The sequence below is a fragment of the Mixia osmundae genome (genome assembly GCF_000708205.1).
Source record: "Mixia osmundae IAM 14324 unplaced genomic scaffold scaffold_3, whole genome shotgun sequence".
Taxonomy (NCBI): domain Eukaryota; kingdom Fungi; phylum Basidiomycota; class Mixiomycetes; order Mixiales; family Mixiaceae; genus Mixia; species Mixia osmundae.
This window is the reverse complement of record NW_014575561.1, coordinates 1,271,808-1,281,255: the sequence shown is the minus strand read 5'-3', so window position 1 is coordinate 1,281,255 and position 9,448 is coordinate 1,271,808. Positions and strand designations below refer to the sequence as shown.

Below are 9,448 nucleotides of genomic sequence, written 5' to 3'. Positions count from 1 at the left end.
CTTGACGGGCAAAACCTCACCAAACGCTCCTTAGATTACTCTGTTGGCGTCTCCTTCAGTGTACGAGCGACGAGTCCGATTCAATCTGGACCATCCTCACCCGATCCCTGGCATGCAGGCACAAACTACCGTCAAAGGATTTAACGTTGTCCTTAAATCTGAGACTGTAAACTGTCACGGACCTACAGATGTGCAGCTGAGCGTCCTGCTTCCAGCGCCGTTTTGTTTTCACAGCGGTACCCGGATACGGCCGGCACAGACCTGCTCACGTCGACTTTGTAAGGCGTCATACAAAACTTCCACGAGTCGTGCTCGTGACGTTTGTCTTCACATAGATGATCACATCAGGCAGTGTCAGTAGCTCTGCTGACGATCCCGCCCAAACGGACGAGATCTGGGTGACCGTCGGCTGGTCGGAACGGCCGGAGCAGGAAAGCAAAGAGGTTATAGGATGGCCTCGCCAGTGCTGTCTGGCCGATTTTGATCTGACGTTTTCGGTCGGCCTCTATACGGGTAAGTCACATGCATGGAGAAAGCGTAGCTGCACGCTCACATGAGCGAGCAGTCAAGATCAACAGGATGAGCCTTCGAAAGATCCTTGAGCTCAAATGCGGACCGATTTACGCCTTGACATACGGTGACGCTGCATGCAATCCTCCGCTCGGCAAGAAAGGTGCGCCTCGGAACATCACGACTTCGGAATCTCGCTCATCATCGCGTCGCCATCAGTGCGTTCTGGCTCGATCGATGCTGGTATAGAGAACAGTTCTGGCTAGCTCGAGACTCTAATTCAAACTCTTACATTGCGATTCGAGGGAGTCGACTTCCTCTCCCGCTGCGACCGACTGCATCAGCCACGATTGAGACAAAAACGAGCTATTATCCATTCGACATGTGGCGGCGCAGTAGCAATGCAGCGATCGAGCGCGTTTTGCGGGTCCGGTCGCCCGTTGCTGCCGAGGCTCTGGAGTCGGTTTGGGTGAAAGTCAGGATGAGCACCTGCGCGGCATTACAATAGCAACACTCTCCATAAGCGGTAAAGACGTGCATTTCCCTGATTGATCAATCGACTACGAGCACAGTGCTCCCGAGGCCGCATACAGACGCCTGCAACCGCTACAATACGGACTTCCGCGGCTCCCCCTGAGTAGGCGTCGCCTTGACATCCAGTCAGCATGCAGCGGTGAAGCGCTCCTTGACAACACCTTAGTTGTGTACTATCTGAGCAACTTGTCCCGGCCAAGGAGCACCGCCCGTCCTCCCACGACCGACGACTATGTATACAATCATATTGGCAACGCTCATCATATTGTGCCGCTTCGCCAGCGCCATAGGGGAAAACACGTCCAAGCTCAGTGTCCGCAAGGAAAACTTCAACATACGCCGAGCTCGTCCCACTCCCGAATCGCGAGCCTTCTCCAAGCGCTCAATCGACTACTCCATCGTTGCTTCCTTTAAAGTGCGCCTTACGTTCCGATCTTTGTTTGCGCCAGTCTCAGGGTATCGGTCACATCAATACAGGCCCAGCAAACTATCAGGGGACATGCCGTCGTCTTGAAGTCCGATAGTGTATGCAACTCTCAATGACATAGTCGATCGTGGCTCAGCTCGCCGATACAGCATAGATTCGTCTTTACCGCCCTTGAAGCGACGGACGAACATCGGCCTGCACACGTCAGCTTCGTAAGACTTTTCACGAGAGCGCGAGCAAATCCTGATGGCGATCTAAACGCCCAGGAGATTACGTCGGGCAGCACAGACTCATCAAATGAGAACCCTGCAGGAGCCAACGAGATATGGGTCACTGTCGGTTGGTCGGAGCGCCCACAGGCAGTGAGCAAACAAGTCGAAGGATGGCCTCGTCGATGCTGCCTCGCGGACATTGATATCACCTTTTCGGTAGGTACAACGAAAGGCAAGCTCGTCGCGACGCCAAGCAAAGCGCGAGGCTGACCCTGGATAGCAGTCAAAATTAATTCGGCTCGCACCACAAGCAAGCTGAAACTTCTCTGCGGACCGATCTATGCTTTGACATATGGCGATCCTGCATGCGAGCCTGCGATCGAAACCGATGGTGCGTTGAGACGTTGCATTACGGTCAGACACTTGCTCACCGTTGGCCCCAGTACCTGCCGGAAGCATCAAGCACAAGATCCAGAATACTTACGGATAGGTCGTCATCTTGAGCAGGATGCTATCTCTGTGTGCCAAGCGCCGTAAGTCCCGCGCTTAGCTTGCCTGATCGATGCATCAAGTCGGGCAGAGCCTGAGGCCCGAGACCCCGCGAGACTGCTTAGGCTAGACGCGAGACGCGTTCTGTACCGACTGAACACGTCGTTGCCGGTCGCCCGTCAGACTTGGCTGTCCGGCTGACCCTTCGTGACGCCATCGCACGGCATGGAGCGAGCAATCGATGCGTACGTTCGATGGAAGCATGCAAGCAACCATGTCTGACCGCTCGAGCACAGGCAATTCGAGCGCGCAGTCGATATGATACAGAGGTGCTTCTGATGGACGCCCTTTCGCAGACATGGCTGACCTATGGCTCATCCAGTCTGCCCAAGAGCGGGCCGATCCAGGTGTGTGCGCTGATCATCTCAACAAGCGGCAGCTCATGAGATTGCGCAAAACAGACAAGTTACGAGGACAAGTTGCTCTTGTATAGGTCAGCCTCTTTCAAGTGCCTCTGAAGTGTTGCTGACGGTCCGCATCCAGTCTGTACAAGCAAGGTCAGAAGCTTTTGATTTGATCGTGCCGGTCATCTGACGCCGCAAGCTAGCCACGGAGGGACCACCCAGCACAGCGCGACCGGGCATGTTGGACATGCTGGGACGAGCAAAGTGGGACGCATGGAAGCGTAGAGCTCACCTGACGCCAGTACAAGCAAAGGCAGCCTATATCGATGCACTGCGAAGCGTGGGTCACGATGATCCACCACGAACTACCTCGACTGACGCGATTCTATGGCGTACAGATCCTTAGAACCTTCTCAGACAGGCCGACGGCCCTTACACTCATCAAGGACTTGGATAGTCACGGTCCTCGCGAGACTCGCAATCCCGCTGCCGCGCCTGATAGTAGGTGTCTCGTACGTGCGCGCTTGCTCAAACTGAAGCCTTTGTAGGTTTAACGTCACAGTCGGCCATGTCGACGTCGTCATCTACAGAGGAGGAGCGTCTCCCGCGAGCTACGCGAGAATCGACGTCCCGGAGAGCTCATGCTCTCCCAGGCGGCACGCCCCTGACAGCAAGCAGCCTGCGCGCAGTCGATCAGCAGCAGCGTGCGGTCGGGCAGCGACGTCCGCAAGCTAGACAGAACTCGCAGGACTCGACAGACGATGCGTCTACAGACGATGGGAGCTTCACCGATGAAGCACACGATCAGCAAGGGGGTGCGGCCGGCTTTGATGGCTCAGCTGCTGCAAGTCAATCTCATCATCGACAACCGAGACCCTTAGCAGCGTCCCAGACACTCATGCATCCTCCAGCTCCTCCGCGCACAAACAGTGTATATAGCTCAGCTGTCGCAGGTCCCGTCAGATCGCAGCCGCCGACTCCCGGTCAGTACTACGCTCAGCAAGGGAGACCAGGTTCAGTATATGCAACGCAAGCGCACCCAGGATACCCTCATCGACCGATGATGAGCCCCAACTACTTAGCCGGACAGTCTCACTATGTACAGAGACCGCCCTCGAGGCCGCACTCGCTCGCGCCAGGCTCTTACATTGGCGGCGCGAGACCTGTCTCGCCACAAGCTGCTCTAACTGCCAGGGCGCAAGCCGGATCATCTAGACCTGCACTCGACAGGGCTCTGGACAACATACAGGTCTCGCTTGCTGCCCTGCATGAGCGTTTGCAGGCGCTAGAAAGCTCGCGACCAGCTGCATCGCCGCGAGCGAATTCCTCGCCGCTCGTCGTATTCTTGCGTGGCATACTGGCTCGACTGCTGGTTCAACTGCGGTTGCGTGACGCTGCATCAGTCCCGTCGTTCAGTAGAATCAACTTGCGGGCTCTTGCAGTCGCTCTCTTTTCGTCACTGCTACAGCTGTCCCGCAGATTCATGACAGATTTCGCGATCCTCGTCTTCCTCGCAAGCGGCTTAACGACTCTGCGCAAGAACGACGGCAATCTTCGTGTAGTCGTTCAAAATTGGGGTCGATTGCTGCTCTACGCGGGTACGCTGGGCAGCGCAGGTGCGACAATACAGCAATAGCAACACTTTGCATGTCAACAACATCACTCATTGCATTCTTGGAGGAGCCCTTGATTTCGAGCGGCAGGCGATACTGATCAGCCACGTCCTCTCCGTTGACGGGTTCCAGCGTCTCGGCCAGATCCTGTCTGACCGTTCGCTTGTGTCCGGGTAAGACTGAACCGATCGATGTACTGTGACAAAGTCAGCATTTGTGATCGCTGCTCGCAGGATCCTCGCACCTGATTTGTCGTCTGGAGTCCTTCTGTCATCTTAGCGAGTAGGTTTGTGAGCGCCACATTGTTGCTCTCCTGCTGTCCCGTGAGCGCGGACAAGAAGATCGTCTGCAGAATGCTGACCACATGATACTCCGCGCCGAGCTCGTGAGGATCACTCGCAGGCACACTTTTGACCAGAGCAGAGATCTGACGAAGGAGCACGTCGTCGCGTGCGATCGCACCTGTCGCCACTGCGTCGAGATAGCGCGAGATGAGTACCACTCTTTCGTGGAGCATTCTGATCGCATTGCGTTGCGTGACCATGTTGGAGACGGCTGTGTGGACTCTGGTCAGTACCACAGATCTGGCGAAGGCATGCACAGACCTGTGGAGTCGCCGCCGCCTCGACCCGAGCTGGACGGCTTGGATACATGATCGACGGCGATACGTTCAGCTTCGCCAGTTTCTACGCGGTGAGCTGCGCGGATGAATTGCGTTTGGGGTTGGTTGTCGATGATTTCCATGTGTCGTTCGAAGCAGGCGATGGGCAAGTCCTTGCTGGACCCAATTTGATCTGGCATGAGCTGGAGCAAGATGGGCGACTCATTGTAGGCAAGCAGCTCTTCGTGGATAGCGAGTTCGATCTCTGTCGGTTGACTGCCGACGGTGTACCATCCCAGGATGTCGTAGACTGGAAAGACCTGCTTGACTGATGGCAGCATTGCTCGTGAGTGAGCCTCGACAGGTCAGTGGATCTGATGCGCACATTGGTCCCTCCTAAAGACGAGGAGCCCATGCTCAATCTTTGTGCCTTCCACTTGGATCTCAAAGGTGTTATTGACCTTGATCTCTCGGCCAGATTGAGTGCCGATGAGCGCTCCGGCGACTGTGAAGCTCTGGATCGGGCAGTCACAAGAGTCTGAATGCCAAAGACATACCCCGCACATCGCGTTGACCTGTCTGGCACTGAGTACGAGTGAGATGTTCAGAGATGTTGAGGATCGGCAGTGGATGGCTGTGAAGGACGACAACTCTCGGCATGAGCTCGTCACGGCAAATCCCAATGGCAGGCCGGGTACGGACACACTGATCGTCAAGCCGCTCTCGATGGTAGAGCTTATCAAGGATCTCTTGCCTTCATTGCTGCCATCTGTCATTGTATCGTCCATGACGCTCGAGCTCGAGCTCAAGGTCGAGATAGCCAACAATTAATAACAAGCGCGTTGGCGTTCGTCGACGTTCAATCGTCGACCTTCAGGCATTTATGTCCCACGACATGATCGATATGATGATTGCACTCGGCTACGGCGAGTATGCATTGGACTGCAAGATCCTCAAATGATTACAGAGAGTCCTCCCTGCTGACATAGCAATCTAGCACGGGGCTCCAGACATACTTGTGATTGAGTGTATCTCGTATGACCGGATAGGCAGATGGAACGGCGTAGGGCACGCCTGACTTAGGGTCTTTGTAATTCGATGGCAAGCCTGTGATCGCGCATAGGGGCACTCTGCGATCTGACAAGCAGGCACTGTCAGCACTCTGAATGGTGCACACACGAGAAGCTCACTCGTCGCACGGTTCTTGATAGAGACCACACGCAGGTTCTTCCAGTCTGCATGCTCTCCGAAGATTGCTGTCATCATATCGTGTTTGCTACCCGACCAATCGTCCAAGATTAGGTAGTTGCGGGAGTGAGGTCCCTGCGGCTCGGGTGCATCTGACTTGACGCGTTTTAAGGCAGGCTGGTTGGACGGCTCGATGTTCAAGGCGTGTCTGCCCAGAACGATGGGTATGGCTCGCTCGGTGGTGAGCGAACCAGCTGGACGTGGTTCCGGCAGCGATCTCTGCATTTCTGTGGACTCTGTCTCGTTCTTGACAGCGGTGCAAGGAATACTCGGGCGAGGCTCGGTTTCCAAGGCACTTGTCTTGTCAGAGGCAGGAGTCGACGCGAGGGCAACCAGTCGGGGTGACGATGCAGGTGCTAAGTCACTCGAATACGCTGTCAGTGGCGTGTCGGTCCGGCTGCCTGCCACTGTGGGCTCATTCGCGGGCAACGTGGATGCGTTGTCGTTCGGCGGCTGCAAGGGTGGTTCTGCATCGACAGGAGCGACAGAGACTTCCTCGACGAGCGCGCGAGTGTGGTCTTCGATGCGGCTGACGAAACGCAGAACGGGACCTTGCATGGCTGTTCTGATTTGATGTGTTCGCTGGGCCACGCGGTACTCTTCCTCGAGCCTTGACAGCTCTCTGAGGAATGTGCGGGATATCTCTTCCTGTTGAAGCGCCATATCGATGAGATCGGCTTGATTGAGGCTACGCCGCCGCTTTACTTTCGGTCTATTGACGATCTGCGCAGTACGTGCTTCCCTATCCTGCAGGCGGGTGTCTATGGCCTCGCGCAACTCGACGGCAGATCTGCGCGAGCTCGTTCGACGTGCTTCACTCGACAAGCTAGTCTGCAGCTGCTGCGCTCTCCGCTTGATAGGTTGTGGGCCGTCGAGTTTCGCTTGTTCTGCTCGGGCAGCCGCCTTGGCAGCCCGAGCAATTGCTGGCATGTTGGCGTATAAGCCCTCGTCGCGTCGCTACAGCGCTGGTCAGCTCGATTGCGAGTCAAGTCGAGGAGCAGAGCTTGCCTTGCCCTTGGATAGCTTGCTCGTGCTAGCGTGTGGCCTGTGCCGAACTGCGGGAGCGCCATCGTCTGTTTCCGAGGCTTCCGAGCCAGTGGACCCAAAGTCTGAATCGAACATGTCCTCCTCATCTGCATCCTCGGATGAGCCGATCGACCCTTGAGGGTACACACGGGCGGCACACCTTTGGCAGCAAACTCTTGATCGTTCTCTTCTTCCGCAAAGACTTCCTCCTCTTCGAGCTCCTGATGTAGCATCTCTCGCATCCTAAGGGGGAAAGATGAGTAGGCCTCGTGTCGCTGCTAGGACAGGCAGGCTTACTTTGCACCTGCTCCAGAGCGCTTCTCTCGCTGGAGCACAGCAGCCGGTACCGGCTCATCATCGCTGGTCTCCTCCTCGTCGCTCTCTGATTCGCTCTGTGCCGTCTGAGATGTCGCCTGATCTGGTAGCTCTGACTGGCCACCAGCCGCAAGCTCGGGGGTATCATGGTCTGCTGATGCTAGCCCAGCGTCAGGCGCTTGATCCGTGCTGGTAGCGGGGCTCGTTGCTTCCATCGTCGACCCGCGGCAGCAGTCAGTCGGGGCCTTGCAGCTTGCAGTTGGTGATGCAGAATGACGCGCGACTCCGTGACAGGAGTCGACCGTCGACGAAGCCGCAGCCGCAGCCGCTCGTCAGCCAGCCGGTCCAGCCCCGGACAGACAAGATGCAGATCCTTGGCATACATGTGACGCCCGGTCAGCAAGTCGAATTCATTGCATGGTCGATCAGCACGACTATGGCCATTGCCAACTTTTCGAGTTTGCCTTCATCACTCAAGGTCTTTAGCCAGGCCCAACCTACTCGCGCACAGCACTGACTGGTTTTACATTAGGCGAGCACGGAAGTCAATGGACCACCTAAAGACACCTCCACTGGGCTCGAGCCCCTCATCATGCCACTTCAGATGCTTGTCGTCTTCCCCACCGTCTTGTATCCCGTCATCGCACCCCTGGGTGAGTCCGCGCGCCTGTCCCGAGCAGAATTGTCTTGATACACCCGAACGACAGTCAAGAGATTCCGAGGACCAATCTTTGCAGAGGCCTACAGACTCCCCAATCTGCCAGAAAAGGTCGATCCACATGTTCAGCTGCTCGTCAGGCTTGGCGGTGGTCTGGCCGGCATGCTGATCGCCCGCGTCCTCACTCAGAGCACCTTTCGCGAGCTTGGCTACCACCTCCACGGCATTCTGGTCCGCGAACGCACATCCACCATCGTCGATACGGGCATGTATAGCATCATTCGACACCCTCTCTACGCTACCGCGCTGCTCTGGACAGCCTCGAGCTCGTTGCTGTACTGGTACGCCAGCAGTGCTTTCACATGTGGATCGCTCACTCAGAAGCTCTTCAACAGGAACTACATCCCTCTGATGCTCAGCGCGGCTCTGGCGACCGTCTTTGCGATCAAGATTCCCGTCGAGGAAAAGTACATACTCGAGGACAAATTGATTGGACCCAAGTATCGTCTCTACCAATCCAAGGTGCCTTACCGCATGATCCCCTATATCTACTAGTCCTGCCTCGGTCGACCTGCCATCGAGCAGGCGCGGTGCGTGTTGTAAACCATCCATCATGTGACGTGTCTGTCCACGCATTTCGCATCATGAGCCTCCTGCCATCTCGGCGATTCTTTTGACGGGGCAACGGGAAAAGTTGCAGTCGAACGCGCATAAATTGGGGCGCGTCGTCTGTTTGCTCCGCTTCACCACCCTTCAGCTTGAATTTGGCGACGATCGACTCTGTCTACTGATGAGCCTGCCAATATAGACGTCTTGATACTCGTGCCAGGATCTGAGGACGGAGCCTGCAGGTCAGTCCCCGAGGCCGATCGACGAAGGGGACAACTCCACTCCGAAGGGATGCAGCGAACGAAGAGTGTAGCCAGTGACAGAACGGAGCGCCTGAAGCAGCTTGCTGCTATCAGTCGGAGGTGCACTCGCTCGTAGAGAGGAAAGGTCTGGCTCGAGAAGAAGACGACAACTGCGGTCGAATCTTTGCAAGACGCTCCTGGTCATGGCCCCTGAGTTAGCCTGGCTGATTTCGGAAGAGGGAGAACTCCCATGTGAAGCGTTACGGCGAGCCTCTTGTTAGCCAGTGCCATATGGTCTGCCCTATTGCAAATATGCAATCATTGGAGAGGCACATGGGCTTGTCGGAATGAGACCGCGGTCGACGAGAAGACAGCAGCCACTTTCAACTCTTGCAGCTCTCGGCAGAAGCACCAGAGGCAGGACTTGCAGACTGCCGCGCAAGGACCTTTGGATCGGTTCGCTGCAGCGAGCGGGTGACAGCCGGCGACAAAAGGCCTGCTCTTTGCACGTCACTCGGAGGCCCACTTGCTCGTCGGAGATCATTGCGGTTCAGACTTGA

The 9,448-nt window shown here is 56.2% G+C and overlaps 5 protein-coding genes across 5 annotated transcripts; 4 read left to right on the top strand and 1 right to left on the bottom strand.

Annotated features, from left to right (window-relative positions):
* Window positions 1-335: 335 nt before the first annotated feature.
* Window positions 336-776, top strand: L969DRAFT_93597 (uncharacterized protein; the record flags this gene model as incomplete). Its single annotated transcript, XM_014714159.1, has 3 exons — window positions 336-513; window positions 566-673; window positions 730-776. 3 exons carry the CDS (start codon window positions 336-338, stop codon window positions 774-776), a joined length of 333 nt encoding a protein of 110 aa, XP_014569645.1.
* A 500-nt stretch (window positions 777-1,276) lies between these two features.
* Window positions 1,277-2,173, top strand: L969DRAFT_46372 (uncharacterized protein; the record flags this gene model as incomplete). Its single annotated transcript, XM_014714158.1, has 6 exons — window positions 1,277-1,459; window positions 1,522-1,569; window positions 1,621-1,683; window positions 1,738-1,903; window positions 1,964-2,074; window positions 2,127-2,173. The coding sequence occupies 6 exons, from the start codon at window positions 1,277-1,279 to the stop codon at window positions 2,171-2,173; spliced, it is 618 nt and encodes a 205-aa protein (XP_014569644.1).
* A 151-nt stretch (window positions 2,174-2,324) lies between these two features.
* Window positions 2,325-4,251, top strand: L969DRAFT_373733 (uncharacterized protein). Its single transcript, XM_014714157.1, has 8 exons — window positions 2,325-2,417; window positions 2,469-2,501; window positions 2,555-2,579; window positions 2,634-2,665; window positions 2,716-2,729; window positions 2,780-2,916; window positions 2,975-3,077; window positions 3,125-4,251. The coding sequence occupies exons 1-8, from the start codon at window positions 2,398-2,400 to the stop codon at window positions 4,210-4,212; spliced, it is 1,452 nt and encodes a 483-aa protein (XP_014569643.1). The 5' UTR covers window positions 2,325-2,397; the 3' UTR covers window positions 4,213-4,251.
* A 4-nt stretch (window positions 4,252-4,255) lies between these two features.
* Window positions 4,256-7,594, bottom strand: L969DRAFT_102509 (uncharacterized protein; the record flags this gene model as incomplete). Its single annotated transcript, XM_014714156.1, has 12 exons — window positions 4,256-4,385; window positions 4,434-4,502; window positions 4,551-4,744; window positions 4,795-5,118; window positions 5,176-5,295; window positions 5,348-5,424; window positions 5,493-5,594; window positions 5,756-5,927; window positions 5,981-6,995; window positions 7,047-7,171; window positions 7,225-7,307; window positions 7,362-7,594. 12 exons carry the CDS (start codon window positions 7,592-7,594, stop codon window positions 4,290-4,292), a joined length of 2,610 nt encoding a protein of 869 aa, XP_014569642.1. The 3' UTR covers window positions 4,256-4,289.
* Window positions 7,595-7,743: 149 nt separating this feature from the next.
* L969DRAFT_46709 (uncharacterized protein) lies at window positions 7,744-8,592 on the top strand (the record flags this gene model as incomplete). Its single annotated transcript, XM_014714155.1, has 4 exons — window positions 7,744-7,857; window positions 7,912-8,032; window positions 8,087-8,378; window positions 8,433-8,592. 4 exons carry the CDS (start codon window positions 7,744-7,746, stop codon window positions 8,590-8,592), a joined length of 687 nt encoding a protein of 228 aa, XP_014569641.1.
* Between the last annotated feature and the right edge of the window lie 856 nt (window positions 8,593-9,448).

Excerpts from the sequence above, each read along its gene's own strand:
- L969DRAFT_373733 (XM_014714157.1), top strand. The coding sequence starts at position 2,398 with ATGGAGCGAGCAATCGATGC. Across the intron at positions 2,580-2,633 it reads CCAAGAGCGGGCCGATCCAG|ACAAGTTACGAGGACAAGTT; the intron begins GTGTGTGCGCTG and ends TGCGCAAAACAG. Across the intron at positions 2,917-2,974 it reads ATATCGATGCACTGCGAAGC|ATCCTTAGAACCTTCTCAGA; the intron begins GTGGGTCACGAT and ends TATGGCGTACAG.